The sequence below is a fragment of the Physeter macrocephalus genome, chromosome 20 (assembly GCF_002837175.3).
Source record: "Physeter macrocephalus isolate SW-GA chromosome 20, ASM283717v5, whole genome shotgun sequence".
Lineage (NCBI taxonomy): Eukaryota > Metazoa > Chordata > Mammalia > Artiodactyla > Physeteridae > Physeter > Physeter macrocephalus.
Genome location: NC_041233.1, coordinates 106723996 through 106746553, shown reverse-complemented (window position 1 = coordinate 106746553; position 22558 = coordinate 106723996). Strand labels below are relative to the sequence as shown.

The window sequence follows — 22558 nt, the reverse complement described above, 5'->3', positions numbered from 1 at the left end:
GACAATAATGGCCTCCATTCACATGACAGTCATCAGCTGTCAAGTATTTATTTACTAACTGATGTCGAGAAGGGCACGGGACTTTTTTTTTCAGTGTCTTCTCTATCTTCCTTTACTCTGAAAAATCACTCTCTTTATATGTCAGAGGGCACAGGAGGTGATTAGGAGAATGGAAGCAGCTGACCAGTGGGCACATTGCTCTGCCAACAGTGATGTCCAAAGATATCAGAGGAGCCAGTATAAAATAAACGTGGAGGGTGAACCTGCTCTAATGTCGTGACTTAAATCACACTGCTCTGGGTGTAGGATTTTAAAAGAACATTCTTTGACAAGAGGAAAGTGATCGGTTCTCAGACTTAATCAGGGATATATATCCTGTAGCGAATCAAGGTTTCCAGGGCAAGGTGACTAACATAAGGAGGACAATTGTTTGGATTTATATGTGTCATGAAGCAATCTATTCTGGAAGAATCAAATACCTGGCAAAGCATCAGAAAGTGGTGTTAAACCCCCGGCTTCTTCCTACTCATGTTTCATTTAGCACGTTATAGGCCTCTTTTTGGTTCCTTAATAATTTATTGTTTTGATTGCTTTATATTTGAGTATTTTCATATCCCCAGTGGTATTTCAAGATTCTTGTTGAAGATGGTCGTATATATGCTTTTTAAACATATTTTTCTGTATAACATGCAACCTGGTGCTAGTAGGATAGGAGATATTCAATAGATACATATTCTAATTGAATTGAATCAGCTCAGTTAGAGAGGTGGAGCTCACTATTAAGCATGCCTGTCTGTCCACAACATAGCACTGAGCATTGTGGAGATTGTATAATGCATGCAAATAAGGTGAAACATTAGTAAGAGCATTTAGTTAAAATACCTTACAGCTGAATACACACAAAACACACATATGCACATAGATAAAGAAGCATAATTTGTGACCTTTATCTGCTTATTTTAAAACAAATTAAACTTCTGTCGTATAGGCCTGAAACATAGGTAGTCAATTAATTGCACATTTCCACGATTTTTCACTTTAAAGCAGGTGTTTTCAAATAATGTAGAATTAATCTAGTTTCATTACTTTATAGCCATACCACATCTGTCCGAAAGTCAGTAAGCATATCGTTACAGTGATTGTGCTTAATGATGAACTACTGCTCTGAGCTGTTAGAGAAATCATTATTAGCCACCCAATCTTGAGGGTCATCTACCTTAGAGCACTGGCCATTCAGATAAGTGTGATGCACTGATCTACCCAAATGCTTCAGAGTGCTTATATATCTTTGATGAATTATTCGAGACTATTTTTGCCTCCTTGCCCAAATCCAGTTTGGTTGATCTTTGTAAATATAATTTAAATATTATTGTTATAATTAATGTTAAAGGCAGGAGAATTCTTCTTATTAAAAACTATCATGTTACTATGTGACTAAACTTAGGAAAGTTGCCCTGCCTCCTATTTTGATGGTTTCAATAACATTGGTTATGGGTTAAACAAAATAAAAGCTGCAAATAGATTTAGTCGTTCATCATGTTAAATCAATTAGGATTCTACTAATGAAATAATACTATTAGAATTTTAGAAAATACTTTATTGTTATAGTGAAATGATTATTAGGAAAACCGTCTCATGGAGAAGGTATGTGCAATTTAAACTGTTACTTGAAACTAAGTTCAGTTACAGTTGGCTCCACAAAGCTATATGTATGCCTATTAGGCTCCTGAAGAGTCTTAGAAACAGTAAATTAAATAGGCTAGTACATAAATCAGTACACTATCACTGCTTTGTATTTTTGGGTAAAGGCATTCCTTAGAGTTTTAAAAGTAAAGAACTCTTGAAAGCATAGTAGAACATGGAGAGGCTCATGCCTGTTGTGTGCCAGGTACTAGTGGCAGGAGAGGTATTAGCCGTGGAAAAGGAGGTTCCTTCTGTAGCTAGTCTCTGAATGCAACATTTCAGGGGAAAGTTTTATACCCAGCTGTTGAATGAATACTGAAGCCCATCTGAAGTATTATTAAATATTTAGTAAAAATACTAAAAGTATCTTTTATCTTCTGTAATTGCAATGTCTTGAAAAACATATAGTTTATAATATTTCTCCAGGCATGAAATTCACAGATTTATGACCTTGATGCAATATAAAAATTATGTAGCACAGCTAAATGTTCACTATGACAATGCATATTTAGAACTTCATTATGAAATCAATTTTAGAAAAAAATTCCCTTTATTTTGCCTAAAGTTATGTGCCTTTCAAATTGAAGCTATTATCTATACTTTATATGCAATAGAAAATCTGCGCCATAAAATTTTGAAACACTTTAGGCATTTATAAATCATTTATTAGGGACTGCTTGTCACGTAGATATATTGAGATGAAATAAATATGTATGGGAAATATTTATATATTGCTCTAAATGGAAGACAAATTATTGATATATAAAACAATAAATTTCTATACTGGAGTGTCTTGGGAAAATAATTCCAACAAAATCACAGGGCTAAGTTTCTGCAATGTAGATTAAGGTTATTTACATCATTCACTCCTGTTGGATAGATGGGTTCAAAAGATTTAGCTGTTAATGAAAGGGGAGCAAGAAGAATTAACATCATACAGTGAGTAATCATGTATGTGACAAATAAGGAGATGTGAACTGTTCACACAGGGCACATTCATATGAATCTCCGAAGTAAACTGTTATCTACCAGGATTTAATACTGGATTAAAATTTTAGACTTTCTCTACTAATCATCATCATATTATATGTATACCTATCTAAATTTCTGAGAAAACTTCTTATTAAGGCAAATCACTGTACAACTCATTAGCTAGAGCAACAAAGTGTACACATAAGTGACTCTAAAATGAATGAAGAGAATATAATTGACCTTTTTAGCCCAAAATAGGTTTATGAGGATGAATGTAATGTATTTCCATAACAGATTGTACAGAATCAGTTTAGATGGAATCAACATCTATGCAAATAAAAATGCTCAGCTGCAAAATCAGATGGCAGACAAGAAATTGGTCCTTTTGGTCTTTGGAGAACTGTTTAAAAAATGATGGAGCATAGGAAAGAAGAATAATTATATGCATGATAGCAGGGATGGTTAAAGTGATGCCATCTGTCATGGCAGACTGCTGACCCAGGGTTGGGGAAGGTGTTTCAGAACAGTCAGTTTGTCAGAGTCGGCTATCCGCAGCTCGTCTGGGGTGGCTGAGGAGTACCCCCTGGAAGAGCAGGAGGAGTGCTCACCCTGGGAGGTCTGTAGTGAGAGAGCCTGTGGCGTTGCTGTGGATAAGGCAGGCAGGAGCAAGAAGAAGGGGTTTATAAAAACAATGCAAAAACGTTGGGGGTCTCTGCAGGTGTGAAGGCCCCAAATCAGCAGGTGGTAGCAGGGTAAGTGATGCTGGGTTGGAGCCACCATCTGGTGAAAAAGTGGTTGGGTTAAAAGGTACCACAGAAGGAGGGCATGAAGAAGAGGCTTCTGGAGGGGTTTGTCTGTGTGTTTGTGAAGCATTTACCTCCAGCACATTGGCAGTTAAGTTCTGGATTCCGAGCTGAGTTTGAGGAAAAAATAATGAGAAGAGATATAAATGATCCAATTAATAAAAACATCTCTTTTTGCAATGTGGCAGAGAAGGCAAAGCGTCGGTTTTATTTGCAAGCACTCTAAGGAAATATATGCAGAAGAATTAGGTGCCAACCACACAGTAGAGGAAAAGCATGAAAACATGCAGAAAAGGAATCCAGTAAATGTTTTTTGGAAATAAGACCAGTTTTCACACAGCTTTAGTTTTGGGTGAGGGCTTAAGAGTGTTGGCAATAATGGAATTGTTTTTTCTCCAAAGTTCTGGTTTTTGTACTTGTGACAGCAAATTAATATCGTCATTCATTGGTTGGCAGAATTAGTTTTCCCTTCACCAGAAAAATCTTATAGCAGATTTCTCCCTACTGCCTCCTTGTTGGAAAATGTCCCCCAAATATAAATCAGTTTGCCTCATGTTTTTCTGATGTTCAGATCTAGAGACTGATCAAATTAAAAACAACTAAATGGAAAGGGAATTTTGTTTCCTTTCCACTCATTGAATCTCTATTTTAATTTCACTGTAAAATACTAAAGGAATTGAACTTTAAAATATCCTAGCAGTGCAAATAGTGGTGTCTTTGTGTGAAAATGCAATGAAAAAGAAAAACAAAAACCAAAAACAGCCACTGATGATGTTAGAGTATACCCTAGCTGGTTAGAACTACTGTTGGCTTAAAATCTTAGGTAAAGGAGAAAGAAACTGAAGGAGAAAGAAAAGGTTTAATACCTCCAAGGCTAAACATGGCGGAGGGGTGGTCTATAAAAGGAAGAGAGTGGATGGCCCATTAAAGATGTCATAGCTATCCATTTTCACCTTCACGATAGCTGACCACACAGAGCAAATATGATCATAAGTGAATTCACTCAACATGAGTGAATGAAACTCTGAAACAAATTTTTTTTCTTACTTCTCACCCCCACCTGCAAAATAAAGGTTTTTTTGAGTGTTCAGTATGGGGCCAGTTGTAGCATAGATAGCCAAAGTATTATAGGGTATTAATACAAGGATGGAGAATGTATTAAAGAGAACTGTAGAAACTTAAAAATCTTGCCTAGTAAAGATTTAAGTGATTCTTGGCCAGCCATCATCTTCCTAACAGTTGATGTCATGCAGACTGTTGATCTCATAAAAAGTTATAATTAATTTTTGTCCTCAGAATTTTAATTGGAGAGTTTAAAAAACATCCATTATATAAAAAGGTCTCTTGGCCACAGATACCTTAAAAATCTGAGAGCTACTGATCCTTCTCTTAGGAAAAATGCACAAATTCATGTATGCATAAAATTTGTATCAACTTTAGGGGTTCATGGATACTTGAAAGCACATCTTTAATCTAACAGGTTAAGAAACTCCAACCCTGGATAAAAAGACAGATTTTTCTATTCTATTCTTATCTAGTGAGCTTTTCTTGTTGTTGTTTAAAGACACACATTTTAAATGTGATACTTTTACACTCATATGTGGGCATTGCAAACTCAGGTGCTGACCCTGCGCCAGGAATGTATCCAGAATATGCGAATCACGCTAGGGGTTAGATAAGAGGGAATGATGGTCCATTCTCTACGTCTGCATCTTTATTGCTGTCCCAATACAGGGAGGGGGAAGGGTAAGCTGGGACGAAGTGAGAGAGTGGCATGGACATATATACACTACCAAATGTAAAATAGATAGCTAGTGGGAAGCAGCCGCATAGCACAGGGAGATCAGCTCGGTGCTTTGTGACCACCTAGAGGGGTGGGATAGGGAGGGTGGGAGGGAGGGAGACGCAAGAGGGAGGAGATATCGGGATATATGTATATGTGTAGCTAATTCACTTTGTTATAAAGCAGAAACTAACACACCATTGTAAAGCAATTATACTCCAATAAAGATGTTAAAAAAAAAAAAGAGGGAATGATGGAAACTGGTAGAAGGCAAAGGGCATGTTGCCCCAAGGCAGCCAAATTAAAAATTAACTCAGTAACAACCAAACAAAGGATATCTATAGTCATAAACCCTTAGGCCGTATGTTTTTTGGCTTAGTAAATGTAGAATCTGGAGGTGGAAGGGGAATATAGCTGGATATGGGCTTGGAGTGGAGCTTGGGGTACAGAGAAAGGGAGCAGAGTCTGGCAGGGCCAGGCTGAGGGTGAGGTGAGCAAGGCACTTATCTTGGGTGCAAAATTTAACGGAGTGACAAAAACTCAGTCATGGAGATAAACACTATTTTAATGCAATCTTATGAAAAAAAAATCAAAGTCAATACAAAAAAAATCCAAACTGAACAAAATATCAAAAATTTAAATAATGAACAGTGCCATGCCAGGTCATATTGAAGACTGAGGAAAAAGGAAAAATTTGTATACTGGATTTTTAATGGAAGCAATAATATTATAATAAAATAATAATATTTTCAAAATCTGTTTTTTCCCGATCTCATTTTCAGTTGAGACAATAGCCATTCCTGACAAATTTCCCTTGGCCAACGATTATCTTAAACAATTTTTAACTAATTTAAGATGAAGTTAAAATTGTAATAAATTCTGTTTTGGTCAAAATAAAATATTTAAACTTAAAATAATGTTCAGTTTTGATACACTTACTTTTCAACTTTTCAGTATTTTTTAAACTGCTGAAATGTCCTAGAAAAAAGTGACATACATACATAAAAACATACGTATATGGGGGAAATATTTTTCTTTCTGTCTCAGACTCTAATTGGCTTGACATGGCACTGTAGTCTGGGATCTTAACACTTCCCTCTTGAATGTCTTTAGTGGTTGAACTTCAAGGCCTCATTTCTCAAGAAACATATGAAATATGTCTTAAATATCAAGTGAAAGGATATGACAGGTTTTTTTCTCTACTTTTCAATAGAGCTGATAGTAATGTACTTGAAAAAATATCTAGGAGAGAGTTATACAAAAATCAATCTCTATATTAAGAAATTATTCATATCTTATTAGGTGTCATAATGGTATTTTCATTATTTTTTTCTCTTTACCCATTAGATAGAGGTACTAAAATTTCTACAGACCTAAGGATGTCGTACCATATATTGGCTTTAAACTACTACCAGGATAATTGAAGTTGACAGTTGAAAACAAATGACAAAATAATGAAAATTGCTGAAGCCTTGTGATGGGCTAGTTAAAATGGGTTTTATTCTATAATTATCCCTATCACTGTTAAGATTTACAATTTCCATGGTACCTTTACAAGAAACCATTTAAGACTTTCTCTGAAAAAAAAAGTTCGCTTTTACATACCACCCCATCTCCTTCTGTGATAATCACCCTCCTCTCTCACAGCCCTCCTGAGGGGATGAGGAGGAAGTCCCTGGCTGCCGTGTTTGTACCAGGCGAACCCATTTTATTGTCTAGGAGGGGGAATAACTGAACTAAACTGGGCCAACGAGGCACTGCCTCTTTCCAGGGAATTTGAATTAAATGATACTGAATGCCGCAGTCAGGTAATCGCGTACCCCACAGTCCCAGATGCAAGTTCACACGTAATCAGAGGCAGGGAATGTCATGGGAATCCACAGGCAACTTGGAGAGACGAGAGGGCAGAAGCTAAGAGAATGTGGCCGACGTGCAGGAAGGTGAGACAGGAGCTGGGTGGCCTCTAAGATGGACAAAGAGAGTAGCTAACTGGTCATTCCCCAGGCCCCCTAAGACCTGGCTTGACTGCTTGCATTTCATGATACAAAACTGCCCTGTAGCCTCCGAATAAAAACGCTTTTTACCAGAGGTCTTAGCCTTATAGTCCCTACCCACAACCTGGGTGACAAGTGATCTAAGATGGTCACACAGATTTGGGCACATTGATGGAGTGTGTTGTCTGGATCAGGGGAGTGAATGTTTCCACTGTGCTACTCAGATCAGGAATATGATTTTGACTCTGAGAAGGTGTCACATCTTAAGAACATTGCCAGCACATGGGGTTCAAGTGTCAGATTATATCAGAAACTAAAGGCACTTGAACCTCCTGGTTGAGCTGTGGGTCTAGAGTCAGACAGATGTGGCAAGTTGTCTACCTTCCCTTGGCCTCAGTTTCCTCATGTGTAAAAATGCAGACATTAATAAAACCCAACTCCTAAAGCCTGTGAAAATTAAGTGAGAAAATGTATGTAAAGTGCTAGTCCAGCATTTTGTGTGTTGTAATAGCTCTCAATAAATGAGAGCCAATTTTAAAAAATTGAAATGCTTGGAAGGCATAGGAATGCTTTGCCCAAAGCAAAGAGCAGGGTAGAGAGAAGAGTAATATGCAAAGGGAGACAACTTCATCTCTTTTGCTTCCTGTTGATGAAGTACAGAAGTTAAGGAAGGCAGAGTGCCTCAATATGAGATACTTTCTAATACTTAGATCTGAGAATTGCCCAAGCCCTGCCTAGCTGTTCCTACACTAACTGAGCTCTCCATACCTACGTGTATTCAGGAAGAGGCAGGCTCCTCTTCTATTTGGAGGTGTTATAGAGGGGCTCCTAGGTGATTTCTAAATTCATACTGGAATCCCAAATATTCTCTACTGTTCAATCATTCAAACACACACACACACACATACGTCAGGTGGAGGATTTGCCATAGACCTGATCAATTGATCTCATAACAAACCCATAAAAAAGAAGTCATGAGATATTGGCTGGCCATCCTAATAGAACGCATGAGTGATTAGAGCTGGTGTTGATGGGATTGGTCCAGAAAGCATACTCTGTATTCTACACCTTTTCTATCATCCCACACTGCTGACATTTATTCATGATTCAGCCTTCCTTAAAACTTCTACATCTTGATCCCATGGAGCAAAAGAGCTGAGTTTTCTCCTTTGTCTACATGACACTGAGACAAAGTCCCCAGCATATGTGCAGGAGGAGCTGTGAAAGTGAGGCTTTGGCAAATGCTTGATGACATTATTTCATAACAGAAGGGCCAAGTTTATCCTCCTGAAGCAAAGGGCACAACACTAACAAATGCCAGAGAAAATGTCTGGGGTGTAGATTTTGCTGTCTTTCAAAGCTTCTGGTTTAGACATTCACTTATCTGACACTGAGAACAATGTGACATTTTTAGCAACAGGATGTCTGTTCACACAGTGACTGAGGGTAACATACGTCATTTTGTGTTCTCTCTACATATAAATTTATAGGACGTAAATTAAAACATACTCAGCTTATAAAACAATATGCTGTATTATCAGATACAGAGAGAATTAAAATTCCTAATGGTAGGCTGCAGTTTTCTTCTTACACTAATGGTCAGACTTTAATGAAAACAGCAAAAGTATGTAAATGAAACTTCCAGAACACTAAAGTTTCCTTTTCACCTCTCAGTGTAGAGCATTTTTGTTTCTTGGGACTGCTAATTTCTTGGGAGGAAAATTCTTTACAGTAGAGCATATATTTGGCTAATTCATGATGTGTAGCTGACAGCTCTTGGCATTTACTGAGACTTCTTGCAAGAATGTGCAATGTAAGTATTTAAAGCGAAAAGGTCACCACCGTGAAAGACCATTAGGTGGAGAATGAGACAAAAGTAAAGTATATCACAATAGGCAAGATGTGCAAACATGTCTAGACACCGATCAGTGGATGAATGGATAAAGAAAATGTGGTATATACAGACAATGGAAGATTATTCAGCCTTAGAAGAAGAAGGAAGTCCTGTCATATGAGACAACACGGATGAACTTTGAGGGCATTATCCTAAGTGAAATAAGCCAGTCACAGAAGAAGAAATACTGCATGATTCCACATATATGAGGGCTCTAAAACAGTCAAGCTCATATAAGCAGAGAGTGGAAAGGTGGTTGCCATGGGTGGGGGAGGTGGGGAGATGGGAGTTGCTGTTCATAGGTGGAGTTTCAGTTATGCAAGAAGATGACGTGATTACATTCTGGAGATCTGTTGTACAATGTCACGCCCGTAGTTAACGGGACTCTATTGTACACTTTAAAATGTGCTAAGTGGGTAGATCTCATGTTAAATATTCTGACACAATTAAAAAATCTCAGAACTGCAACAGTTTTATGCCACCTTTTGAGAAAGTGTTATAAAAGACTATACACTGTCACCTCGGAACCAACTGTTGGTTGGATGAAACAAACTTTTATCCACCCATTCAAAAAATGTACTATTGAAAATAATATATTTCCTTTTCCCAATCAGGTGCATAGTTTGGAAAAAGGATATTATTTTAAAATAACAACAGTTACTCCATAGTGAGGGATTATTATGTAGCAGGCAGTGTCTTATTCAAACCCCCCAGCAATAGTGTGAGATGAATGCTATTATTATCCGCATTTTATAGATGAAGGAAGTAAGGCTCAGGGAAGGGGAATAACTAGATGAAAGGTCTTACATTAATAACCCCTTAAGGAGCTGATTGTCCAATTGTTCTCCTCCCAGTCTCTCTTAAACTCACAAGAAAGTTCCCCTCTCCACTTCTAGGTCAGTGGTAGGTTAGCAGACCTCATCTTACTCATGTACTGTCAGCAGCATTTATGCAGTTAACCATCTCTCCTCGATGTACTTTCCTCACTTTCCTGGATTTCCTCCTCCCTTGAATCTGCTTAGCTGATTCCTCCTCTTACTGTTGGGATGCCCTTGGGCTCAGTCCTTGGGCCTCCTTTTTTCTCTGTAGTCATGCTCTGGTCATCTCATTCAGTCTCATGGCTGCAAAGCCATCTATAAGCCGATGGCTTAGATCTCCAACCTGGACCTTTCACCTGAACTCCAGACTCATATATCCAACTACATAGTGGACCTCTCCGTGTGGATGTCTCATAGACACCTCAAACTTAACCATGTCCCAAATGGAACCTCTGATCTTTCCACAAACCTGCTCTGCTCACAGTTATCCAGTCTCAGTGGACAGAGGGTGGCAAATTCCATTTTTCCCCGTTGCAAAGATGCAAAACTTTGAAGTCAGTCTTGACTCTTCTCTTTCCCTTACCTCCAACATGCAATCTGTCAGGAAGTCCTATTTACTCTATTTTCAAAATACATTCAGAATTCGATTTCTCACCACCTCCACTGTTTCCACCCTGCTCGGAGCCACCGCCATTTTTCACTTAAGTTGTTGCCATAGCCGCCTACCTACCTGGCTTGCCGACTCTCCTTCTTGCCCTACTATAGTTTGTTCTCCACTGAGCTGCCAGAATGATTCTGTTAGGATATAAGTCAAGTGATGACAGCCATAGCCTTAAAATCCCCCAATGACTCCCATTTATATGGAGAGTAAAAGTTGAAATCCTTGCAATGGCTTCTAGGAGCATCTGGCCTCTGGCCTCTGTTACCTCTGACTTGACTTCCTCTAACCTACGCCTCACATAACTCCTCTCCTTCCCTATGACTCCCTTGCTGGTTCTTGAGCAGCCCCAGAGTGCTTCAGCCTTAAAGCCTTTACACTAGATATTCCCTCTGATTGGAATGTTCTTTCCCCTTCAGAACTGTTCTATCTGCTGCATGAAGACTCTTTGACTATCCTATTTAACATGGGCTCTGCTCCCCACAAACTGCTCAGTGCTGCTTAGTTTATTTACATAATCTTCTAATGTATGTACTCATCTACTTATCTAAGTTTTTATTAATATTTGTCCCCTCTACCCCCGACAAGACTTTCATCATCAATGGTTTCAAATGCAGCTCTGTGACTAGAACAGACGACGCATGCCCAATAAATGTTTGTTGAATGAATAAAAGCGACAGCATCTCAAATCTTAACTTGTGGCTCATGCTGATTCCCTGAGGATCGCGTAATGAAACCAACTGTCTCCGGTCAGCCTGGACGGTGACAAAGCCATGGGGAAGAAAGTTATCAACTTAAGTTTCCAAACATAATAAAATGATTTAGAAGAACCAGACTATGTCAGATGAGTGAACTGAGGTGTGAACGTGGTAGCATTTGCTCGGATTGCTCTTACACCTGCTTCCAGGGACACGTCCTGGGACACAAGCAAGTCTGCTGTCTGACACTAGCCCAGCCCTGTCTGTGGTGTCTCAGCTTGACTTTGCTCCCTACCTCGGGACTGTGGAAGTTATTAATAAATGTGAGTAAGTTGGAACAGCATCTGCATATAGTAAACTCTTAGTATTTGTTAGCTGCTATTGTTATTATTTCATAAGGGCTTTTAGAAAATACTACCTTTATTCAAAGAATTTACTCTAATGAACGAATTTTGCATATCATGATTAGCTGATGAAGGAAATGTTTTAGTAGAGGTATAGAAATACCTACTTGTCTTTTTAATCATCTAAGCTTAAGGTTTCTGCCTTGTGGGTGTGGCGGGGGGGAGAGGATTTTGGTGTCGGTCAGATGCCTGTTGAAGATTTTCTATGAAGCTTAAAAATATATCTCTTCAAGGATATGTCTTGAATGATCTTTAATAGCACAGCTACAGGAAATAGTATTATACAAATTATTTACTCAGGTATGAGTGTTTTCTAGACTCCCACTACTGCTGCAGTTGCTAGTGTATCTTTATAAATGGCTACCATTTACGCAGGGCTTGCCCTGTCCTAAGTAATTTACCTCTACTATCTCCCTACTCTTATCACAACCTAAGAATTAAGGATTAATTAATATTCTCATTTCTTTGTTCAGACTCACAGAGTAGTTAGGATGGTTGCCTCATCACATAGCCAGTGATAGAGCTTGGATTGAAATCTACAGTTTATCATTAAAGCTTATGCTCTTAACATTACATCATTTTGTGGAAAAGCCAAGAAGACAAACACATTTCTCTTCTAACCAGATTAATAAATATCAGCAGAATGACACTATGGGAGAATTTTACGTATAAGCAAATAAAGATTTACTTCTTAATAGTATGAGTACTAAAGATTGATTAATATACTTTCTGGAATTGTAAACTTAAAAAAGGAGAAATTGATCAAGTTTCAATGAAAATGAATATTGAACTACAAGAAAATAAACTCTGGTGGAATTAAGATGAATATTTCTTGCCAAAGTGAATTATGATGGACAATTATTTTAAGAGATTTTACACATGTAAATAAAGTAAGATCTAGGTACTCAAAGGTCTGGCATGAAAAATATTTCTTTAAAACTTAAAAGTACTTTGCAGTCTTAAGTGATAACCAATCATCAGTGATTTCTAATAAATACCTAGAAGGAAGAAACTGTTAAAACATTATTTCTGGATAGAAGATCTGTAGATATATATATTTTTTATGTAGATATTTTTTAAATTAAAAAATACCTAGAAACTTATCGATGGATTTAGTAGGGTTTTAAATAGGAAGATGGTTTCTTTCTCCTTTCCTGATTGCAAACTAACAAAGCATTGGATTATATAAGAAGCCCAAACCAAAGGAGTTAGGGTCTCTACAGAATGCTCTAAGAAGAGATTGGAAAGTGTAAGGTACCACTTGGCAGTCTGAGGACTGAGAGGCCGCAGCAACTGCAGGTTTTTGTCTCTCTGGCTGAAGAGGTATCTTTGCAGTCTCTGGAGAAAGCTCAGGTGGCTGTTTGTGGCTTTCAGGATCGTGTCCTGAAAGGGGAGCTATCTGAATGGAAAGAGATGCTGTGTGTATCTCAGGCACTGGGTTAGGGGGTGGTGAGCAAGGCCTTTTGCGAAATGATGGTACTTCAACAGATTTGGAAAACTGTGGAGGATTAAAGAGGATGCTACTTCCTGGATCCTGGTTATGGATTAGTTTCAATGTAGAGATTCTCCGAGTCTGAGAATCCTGCGTGTAGTCCTCTTGTAGAAATGGGGTACTCATGTCAGCTTTTGGTGGGGGACCTGTGCTGGAAGGTGGTGGTAGTGGATTAGTGATTTTTTGTGTATACGACACAGTTGTGTTAGATTCTTCAGAATATACAATTGTCTGGCTGGACTCATCATTAGAATACATAGTTCCCTGAAGAGGTGTTTTGTTAGTAAAGAACTCTGTACAGGAGGGAATTTGTGTGTTAGTTACTAATTGGTCTAAAATGTCACCCTTTGTGTGACTGGTTATCAAGGAGCTACAGAAGCTCTCTTTTCTGGGTGGTGGAAGGGGTGCCTGGATTATCAAAACATCCAGAGAAAGAAATAATGTTGAAGGAAAAACAGAGAGAAAGTCAAAGTTAATCATTAAACCAGTGTTAACTCTACCCTTAAAGAAAGTAAAGCAACGTGATACCTTCTTATTATGCTATACATTTTGATGGCCAGATTGAATGATCATTTTTCTTTTGTTTAGAATGTGTTTTAATTTATTATCAATAGTTGCCCTCTGGAGGAAAATAGTTTTATAGAGAATACATTATAAAGTTTGTCTCTATCTACATTCTGGGAAATTAGGTTAAAAGTGAACATATGTTCTCTTGGCATATTTTTAGACCTTGAGGTATATATATATAGTATTTACTCACATTGTTTTGGTAACACTTTTCATGCCTGTAACACAAGTTTACTAATATCTCCAACACAGAGTTTCTTTAGTTAATATAATAAGCAGTTGTATAACTCATATTTATTGAGTAAATAATATATTGCTGACCTCATAACTTTGAAATCCAAATCATCAGCTGACAGTTTTTTAAGAATTAGAAAATATCCTAAAAATTATGTCAGAAACTGACCTGCTTTTATCAGCTGAATTAGAAAAAATATTCAGAAACCTGTTTTGAACTTAAGACTTGTCTTCCATGTTGTAAATACAAGTCAATACGAATACAAAACCATATCAAAATATGCATGTTACTAGAAAAGAGGCTCTAGAGCAGTGGCCTAATAGCCGTGCTTTAAAATAACACAGTAGACAACAGTGTGCAAGATTACCTGAGCTGGTGATTTTTTTTCTTGTAGATTTGGTCGAACGCTTCTAAAACCTTTTGCTGCAAGAGAGGAATATGTAGCATCTCCATTCAGTGTCTCTTGATTTCGATCATTGTAACATCTCCAAGCTTTTATTAAGGGAAAGCAGATCGGATACAAAAATATCTACATTCTCCCCTGCATCGGCAGGCGGACTCTCAACCGCTGCGCCACCAGGGAAGACCTACATTCACTTTTAACATTTTTTAAATAGAATTTATTTTGTATTTCCTAAATGGAAGTTTTCTTCTTTCTTTCTTAAAAGTTTAATATGCATAAATGTATATGCAGTTTAAGTTTACGGTAGGATTAACAATGTGGCTATAAATATGTTTTTAAAAAAATTCACAACAAATGTAGTGGTTATTCAGAACAGTTTTTTTTTGTACCTGAGTCCGGTGACTGAGAATCACGCCCTAAAAGAAAAAGAAATGTTGAAATTAATACGCCGGTAAAAGAAATGAACAGTCGCGTAAAGATCATTTGGCCAAGAGCTACATGTATTTTTTGGCAAACATTATCTCAGTTCTAAAACTCTGGGTACATCAAATAAACTAATGGAAGTTTGTGCATTTATTTTTACTCCAATTAGAATGTAATTCATTAAATATCTATAATATATAATTAACACATATATCAAACACTGATTTTTCCCTCAGTAATATTGCAGCCATTCAATTTTATCTTATTATTGCTTAAGCTGGATTAATTTCTAAATATCAAATTAAAGGATCAAATGGTTTGTAAACAATGAATGCTTCTCCCAGCAGTGAATCAAACCACCAGATCCTTAGCTTTCAATGCCATCGATTTTTTGTAGTTTGCGGGGTTTTTTACCTTAAGAAAGTGTAAATACCCTACTGTATTATGTGATATTTTCAAATAATTCTCTAGACTTTGAATTTTCTTCTTATTGCCATTTGAGTCATTTTATATTCAATTCTGAAAGAGCTGTTACAAGATATTCCATTGTCTTGCAGTAAGCATTTCAGTACTAATAAATTGCTTTTGATAATGCAGTTGGGAAGTGGCTCAATGACATATTTACTCTCAGTTTTATTGGAATTATACATTCAAGAATCTCCTATAACTTATGAACAATTTTAGGTAATCAATTTATGTTGCTTGGCTCTATTATAACACATGGCTAACTTCACCTAGAATCATAAAGCCTTAATTTTGGAAAGGATCTTAGGGGTCATTCAGCCTAACCTTCTGTCCAGGTCCTAGTTTCCTTCTGCATGTTCCCTGAAACCATTATTAATTGCTGTTATTTCAATGCCTAATAGAACATGAAAGTTGCATGTAAAAAGGACTCTCTGTTTTCTTTCTAATGCTTAAGGAATAGTTATTTTGAAATCTAAATACATAAATTTGGAATGATAAAAATTAGTTGAGAAATACAAGACTTTGATTTTTAGATAAAATATTTATAGTAGGTTCTTTCCAAATCAAAAGAAGAAAAATAAGTGTGAATTGGTACAGAGTACATTAGAATGACTCCAGCTTAGGTGAGTTAGAGGAGACTAATAAATCTTCATTCTTTATGATAGTTGCTAATTTAGTATGGACTTATCTCCAATGAACTCAAAATCAGAGTAATAAAATGGGTACCATGAAGTAAAAATAACTTTAAAAAGTTATACATGAAATATTTATTAGACTTTACTTCTAGGATTTGATGGAAGCAGAAATGATTGAAATCCTCAAGCACTTAAATGATGATGCGAACGCTCTATAAAGAAAGCAAACATAGTGTAGCAATACAGGGCGATCAGAGGTCTGCTTTGGGGCACCCAAGGAGAGCGATTGAATAACCACCTGGGTGCCACATACTGTTTGTGGACAAGGAACAAGTTTTGGGATTCGGGGAAGTGGCAATGAAAAGAGAAGCAGCATTAATAATTATTATTATTACTTATAGTGTAATTATTTGCTTGAGAATAGGGAGTTAATTTTACTCTTGGTTTGATAAAACTGAGCTTATAAATAAGGGTACTTGCTGGGGATAGATGTGATAGAAGCCAGATGCTTGGAGGTGTGAGAGGTGTAGACTTGGTGAGGAAGAGGAGGGTATATTGAGCAGACTTGAAGGACACTTGAAATAAACTTTCTGTTGACAGTTTGTAGAGGGCCAGTTTTGTTTCTTCTTACTGGTCACCATATTGGAGGTTATGGAACCTTCAGTGGGATAAACATTAGGTGCAAGAATCAGAGGATAGTCACTCTAGGCTCAACTAGGGTCTATCCCTTTCCCCTCTTACCAGGCCCAAGTATCTCCAAATGAAACTGTACCTATGCTACAGGAAATATGAGATATTAATAATGGTGAGCTCTACGGAAAAGCCCTGCTTTACACTGTAGACACAAGTGTGTAGAATTATGAGAAAGGAGAAAGGATAAAAATGGCCATGGATCAAAACTTCAGGACAAAACCATATTTTAATGACGCTTACATTAATGATTAAAATCCTAGATCCATGTCAAGTAAAGAGAATAAAGTTTTTTTTTAAGGGTTGGGCCAGTAAATGACTTGGCAAATCCACGGAGAAAATGGTTTTGATCAATATCATGAACATTATTCATGACCATTTACTTGTGAAAAAAACAGAACTAGAATTCTAGGGATCAGAGCCCTTAATTTCTAGTATACTTTAGTGGGTAGTCATTGCTTCTTTGAAAATTTAAGAATGAGGAAATGGGACAGATTTATTGTTCCCTGGCTGTTCTGCATGTGAGAATCAATAGAGTCTTTGAGAACTAAGAACTATAACTGCTCTTCACTCTTACAATGAGCACTCCCTGTGTCCTGGCAGAAGGTAGGGAACACCTGTCAGAGAAGTTGTCAAGGCATTCCTGGCTTGGTGTTGGGCATTGGACTTGACGTCCTTAGAGGTCCTTTCCAACTTTATGATTCCAATACATGAAATTGTCCACTGGGACTCTGCTTCTTGTAAAAGCAAAAGAGAAAGACAGACTGATTTAGTGGACAAATAGTTGATGACTAGCAGCTCATGTTGACTCTCTGATCTGGGAGGAGAGATTGGGAAGGTTAGAATCTTTTGTGGAGGTAGTCTAACAGCCTCTGCTTAAAGGCGGTTCTATTTTAACAATATTTAAAGCAATAAATGTTTATTAATCTTCCTTTGATTCACAAAAAGACTGTCAAATAAGTTCTTATTATGAAGGCTACCGTATAATGTGAGTGGGCATACCAAGAGGCTGATTTCTTTCTTCAAAATGTAATTAAACTTCTTTGAAAAGGGGCTCATACCTTACATGTCTAATTAATACAAAAGAGATCTATTTTTAACGTAACAATTAAATCCAAAATTGAGGGGACCTCATTCTCTAGAACTCTTACTCCTATTTGATATAATAGGAGTGATACGAAATTTAAAATGGTCCAGAACGACTACTAACTTTTATTACTGAAGATTATTTTATATTCCCAAAGTATTTAACATTTTCTAATATTTTGATTCTGAAGTATTAAATATATTAAGTTGAATGATATGAAATTACTAATCTTCTAGCTTTGACTCTCCAAAATTGCAGTCTCTAGTTCAAACCTAATAGTATTCTTTCTGTGGTTACTTTTATAAATAACAACAGTATGGCATTTTTGAAGCATTGCCATGTTCCCTAGCATGTGCCTTAATGGTCCACATCTGAGTAGCTTGGGCTAGAATTTTACTTGGTTGAAATGTCAGTGATATTCATGGTATACACATTCCAACTACCTGATGTCCCTGGACTTTATTTTATTTACTTTCTTATTTCTCTTCATTCTCATTTCCCTCAGGTGTCCAATGTAAACACATCTGTAGTTTTTCTAACATTTTTCATGCTCACATACACATGAACAAACATGTACAAATACATATATAAAGAGAATTTTTTTCAAACCAAAATGAGATCATACTCCATACATTGCAATGCAATTTACATTGTTTTAAAAAATGTAACATATTATGGAACCACCTGGGTTCGTATTTAAACTTAAACATTGAAATCTATTTATGGATTGGAGGTGGTGGGCAGGAGTGGGATTCTCCACGTGGAAGCTTGTTTTTTTCCTCAACGAAGCTGGGCAGTTTAGGATCAAGTGGCTTTAAACCTAAGGACATCCTGACTATTTAATTAACGACTAAATGTATGTGTGTAAAAGACACTAATATGCACCGTGAGAATTAGAATTATTTAAACACTCTTCATCCCTTTCCCACTTCTGCTCCAAAAGCCATGAATATTATTAAAAAAAAAAAAAACCAAGGAACCCTCAACTAACCAACCAACAATCAAACCAACCAACCAACTAACCAGTCACCAAAACATATGGGTGTATTTCAGGGTCTAGAGAGGCCAGGGTGGAAGTCATGAGAGATTATTTATTTTAAAGAGACTCACTTTAGTGGATGCTGAAATATCACACCCCCAGTTACTTTCTAGAGTATATTTATACTTGTGGGTGCATGTTAGTCTTAATTGGACCAAGATGTTTAAAAATATATATTAGAAGGTTCTCTGCTTATTGGATTAAAGGAAGGTTTAAAGTCTCTTTCAAAACTAATATTCTATCATTATATTTGCAACCTTTGGTATAGAAGCAAATTAATAAAGATTCAGTTTCCTGCAAATCCCACTTCCTGACCCTCTGTGTCCCCACCCCCCAACAATTTTTAGGTAAAAAACAACAAAAGCACCTATGAGTTATCTTAATTAAATATTATGTTCCTTTAGTTCATGCGATACAAAAACATCAATAGTTATTAACACTTGCATTTACTTAACACATTTTTGGCAAGTGACAGTTGTTTTTAATTAGATTTTTAAAATGTTTTCTACAAGATGTCAGTTTCCTTTGGCTTTTTTATTTTTAGAGCAAAACAGTCATAAGGGATAGGAGCTATTCTTGAGACAAGAAAAATAAGAACTTGTGGGGCATTAGAAGGGTATTTAGAGCCACTTTCATCATCCAAACAGGATAATTCTGGAAAGAAAGAAAGGTCAGAGAAAGGCATTCAAGTATGACATTCTGTGAGTTAGTGATATTATACCTGCAGCCAATAGGTTTGGAGAACTTTGAACTCTCTTCACAGATGTTAATGTAACAGACATGGCAGCACGTTTGCGAGCACACCCACCGCTATCTGGAAGCAAAAAAATGATATAGCAGAGGCCACAGCAAAGGATAAAGCACATGCAGTATCATGCATTTTCAGTGAAATGTGGCAGACATCCATGAGAAAGATGAACAGTCAGAACTAGTAACCATGGAATACATCTGCAGAATTTCCACCCACCCCAAACTAAAACAAAACAAAACAGAAGAAAAAGCCAGGGGTCTGTCTTAGAAATAGATGCCAATGATTTAATAAAAAATCAGATTTTATACTTAACATTTTATGGGTTTTCTTTAAATAACACACAGCTATAGAATTCAACTTTGTTTATACCATTTAAATTCAACTGTTAAATTTACAAGCAGTGTAACTAGCTTTTAGAGTTATGAATAACCTGTATTTCAGGGTTAAGAGCTATGGTATAACATACTTTTGTATCCGTCATATAGGTTTTACTGTATTCTAGCTATTATGATTCCTGCAAACAGCTTGAAGAATCTCTTGAAGTAAAAGTTGTTAGCTATTATAGGTATAATATATTTGATACGTAAGATTCATAAAGAAAAACAAATGGTGTTATGGCAATACTGTGTCTTCCCATGGTTATTATTAGTTATGGGAATAATTTGCCTAATTGAAATAAAAAACAATGTTGATATATACAGTACTGAAATGACCATGTTTTTAAAAATTAGTTTTTGTACTTTTGAAAAATATGTATATGATCTATATATTTTCACTTATGCAAACCACAACATGAAGCAAAATAAGTGAAAATTCATCAGCTATTTTAATATGATTTGAGAAGTTTAGTATAACAAGACTTCTAAAATTGGAAGGTTAATGTTCTATTTACGAATAGATTCCAATTCCATTCCCACATTCCTTTTTATTTGGAATGTGCAATAAATAGTTTTGCTCATTCCCCTGCAACCAAAAGAACTTAAATTTAATTCTTTTTGAAAGTTGTAACGAGAAGATAAATTCTTTAACCACCAATATTGAACATAATTATTATATATTGCTGCATGCTAGTCTTATATATTATTTTTCTTTATTTCTTAAGGAGTGTATCCACTTTGTTTATTAGATGTGAGAGAATTTAAGAGTGCTTGGAAATATGATTTGGACTAATTGTTGGTAAAATCACAAGTAGTAAGGTCAGCAGACCTTAAAATTGATAGAATGATTCTCATGTCAAAATATAATTTCTTAAATATTGATATATGCTTAAAATAACAATTTCGTAATGCAGATAATAATTAAAACAGAAAAATGACTTGAAACAACATACGAAAGTAAATCAAACAAATCAAAGACCAAATACAGAAAGACATAAATGGTAGAAACATACAACAAAATGTATCTTCAGGAGAGGCACCGATAGGATGTTAGCAATCTCTGCAAACTAAAAATAGCTACGAGGGATGAGTGTTTCTGATAAAATGGAGGTAATATAATTGAATATGCAGTATATAGCAGCTATCAATGTCTACAAGGGTTAAGTAGTCCAGGGTGTTGAAAGTGTAAATGGAAAGCTCTCTAAGAGATTTAATTTTCTAGTTCTTTTAATTTTGAACATCTGAAAACAAGCAGAGATGCAAAGGGAAAATTTCAGAATGAGGAGACCCAAGGTCACTGGTTAAACCTTTGGTTTCCAAAACTCTGTGTTGAGCACCCACCTCAGTGGATTCACAAGGATTTGGGGATACAGTTCACATCCTTGAGGAAAACACAGCGATATCTATCAGACAGACTGCATACACCACTGTCCTGAGGTAGTTCCCAGTTTCAACATGAGAGGTCGTGTTATCTTCCTGTAAATGATGTCACATCTTTGTAAAGCTGGGTTTTTGGTGATTGCTGTGATGGAAAGCAAGTGCCCTGTGAAAGTAACCTGGACCAGTAACTGGGAGTGGTGACGTACAATCTAATTCCAAGTCTGAGAAGTTTTGTAGCATCCGATACGCACAGACATCCCAATAACAAGTAACTGTGGTTATAAAGAATGAGATAAAATGATTACTTTTCAGTTGAAGTATATTCTCTTTTCAGATTGCTTCCGAGTTGATAGAACATGAGTACTTACTAAGTTGTTTGCACCTAACTACTTAATAAATACAACTGTTAGGTACTTCTTTTGGCTTGAGAGTGTGGTAGAAAATTACTGAACTATCTTGGCACCGTAAACCAAGAAAGTGTGGGAACCTCTGGGTTAAATAATTTTTGTATTCTAGGTAACTCTAAGAACTAGATAAAATGACTGGAGAATTTGTCTTTATTAACAGGTTAATAAAGAGCTTAATTTGAAAAGTTGAGGCATTTGTGAAATTGCTGGAACAGAGAAATCTATTATATTCTGTTTCTACTTATTGTGTCGATACTTTCTGCTATTTATTGAGATATCCTTAAGATCACAAAATGAGGGTGCTGTCTTACATACTTAGGTCATCCCAAAGAATCGTAATGCTACCGTTACCTTCGCACTCATTAATGAGCTGCGCACTCTTCCAGGCGGCGGCAAGACTCTCAGTAGCTGTTTCTACTGCTGGAAAACACTCACAGGAGTGAACCACACACAGTGAATCATTTGATGTCTTACTCTTTCCTCCATAGCTAAGATTTTCCTTAGAAAATAGTGGATCGAAAATTCCAAGAGTACAAATATACAAAACATGCTGTTTTGTATATTTTTATACATTATTTAGATACTTTAGTATGAAAAATGTATCACAATTCCCTTGGCTCGTTTATTATGTATTTGACTAAAAACAAAGAGCTGCTTTAAAAGAATCTTTTTTTTTAAACATTAGTGACTGAACATTGAAATAGTAATATATCCCTTTAATGATTGTTAGGTATTTAAATAATGAAGACCCATTTTATTTATTGGATATTTAGGAACTAATTTCTACTTCATTTTGAGATACAGTGACAATGCTTTTTTCAACTTCCTACAGTATTATTTTATATATTTTCAAAAGTGGTATGTTTTTATAGCAACATTATAGTATTTTAACATTTTAAA

General features: G+C 36.3%; 1 protein-coding gene across 10 annotated transcripts in view; it reads right to left on the bottom strand.

The window, feature by feature from the left end:
• The window catches only part of SORBS2 (sorbin and SH3 domain containing 2), a 99713-nt gene that overhangs the window by 74291 nt on the left and 2864 nt on the right, over positions 1 to 22558 (bottom strand). For 8 of the 10 annotated variants that reach the window (XM_055081314.1, XM_028481767.2, XM_028481769.2 and 5 more), the window contains exons 3-7: positions 19465 to 19557; positions 14794 to 14820; positions 14369 to 14424; positions 12966 to 13607; positions 3533 to 3568 (exon numbers count right to left, since the gene is read on the bottom strand). In XM_055081314.1, the coding sequence (XP_054937289.1) occupies positions 3533 to 3568; positions 12966 to 13607; positions 14369 to 14424; positions 14794 to 14820; positions 19465 to 19557 (854 nt within the window). The remainder of the gene's footprint in view (positions 1 to 3532; positions 3569 to 12965; positions 13608 to 14368; positions 14425 to 14793; positions 14821 to 19464; positions 19558 to 22558) is intronic. The other 2 variants (XM_055081315.1, XM_024131551.3) reach the window with 1 other exon arrangement.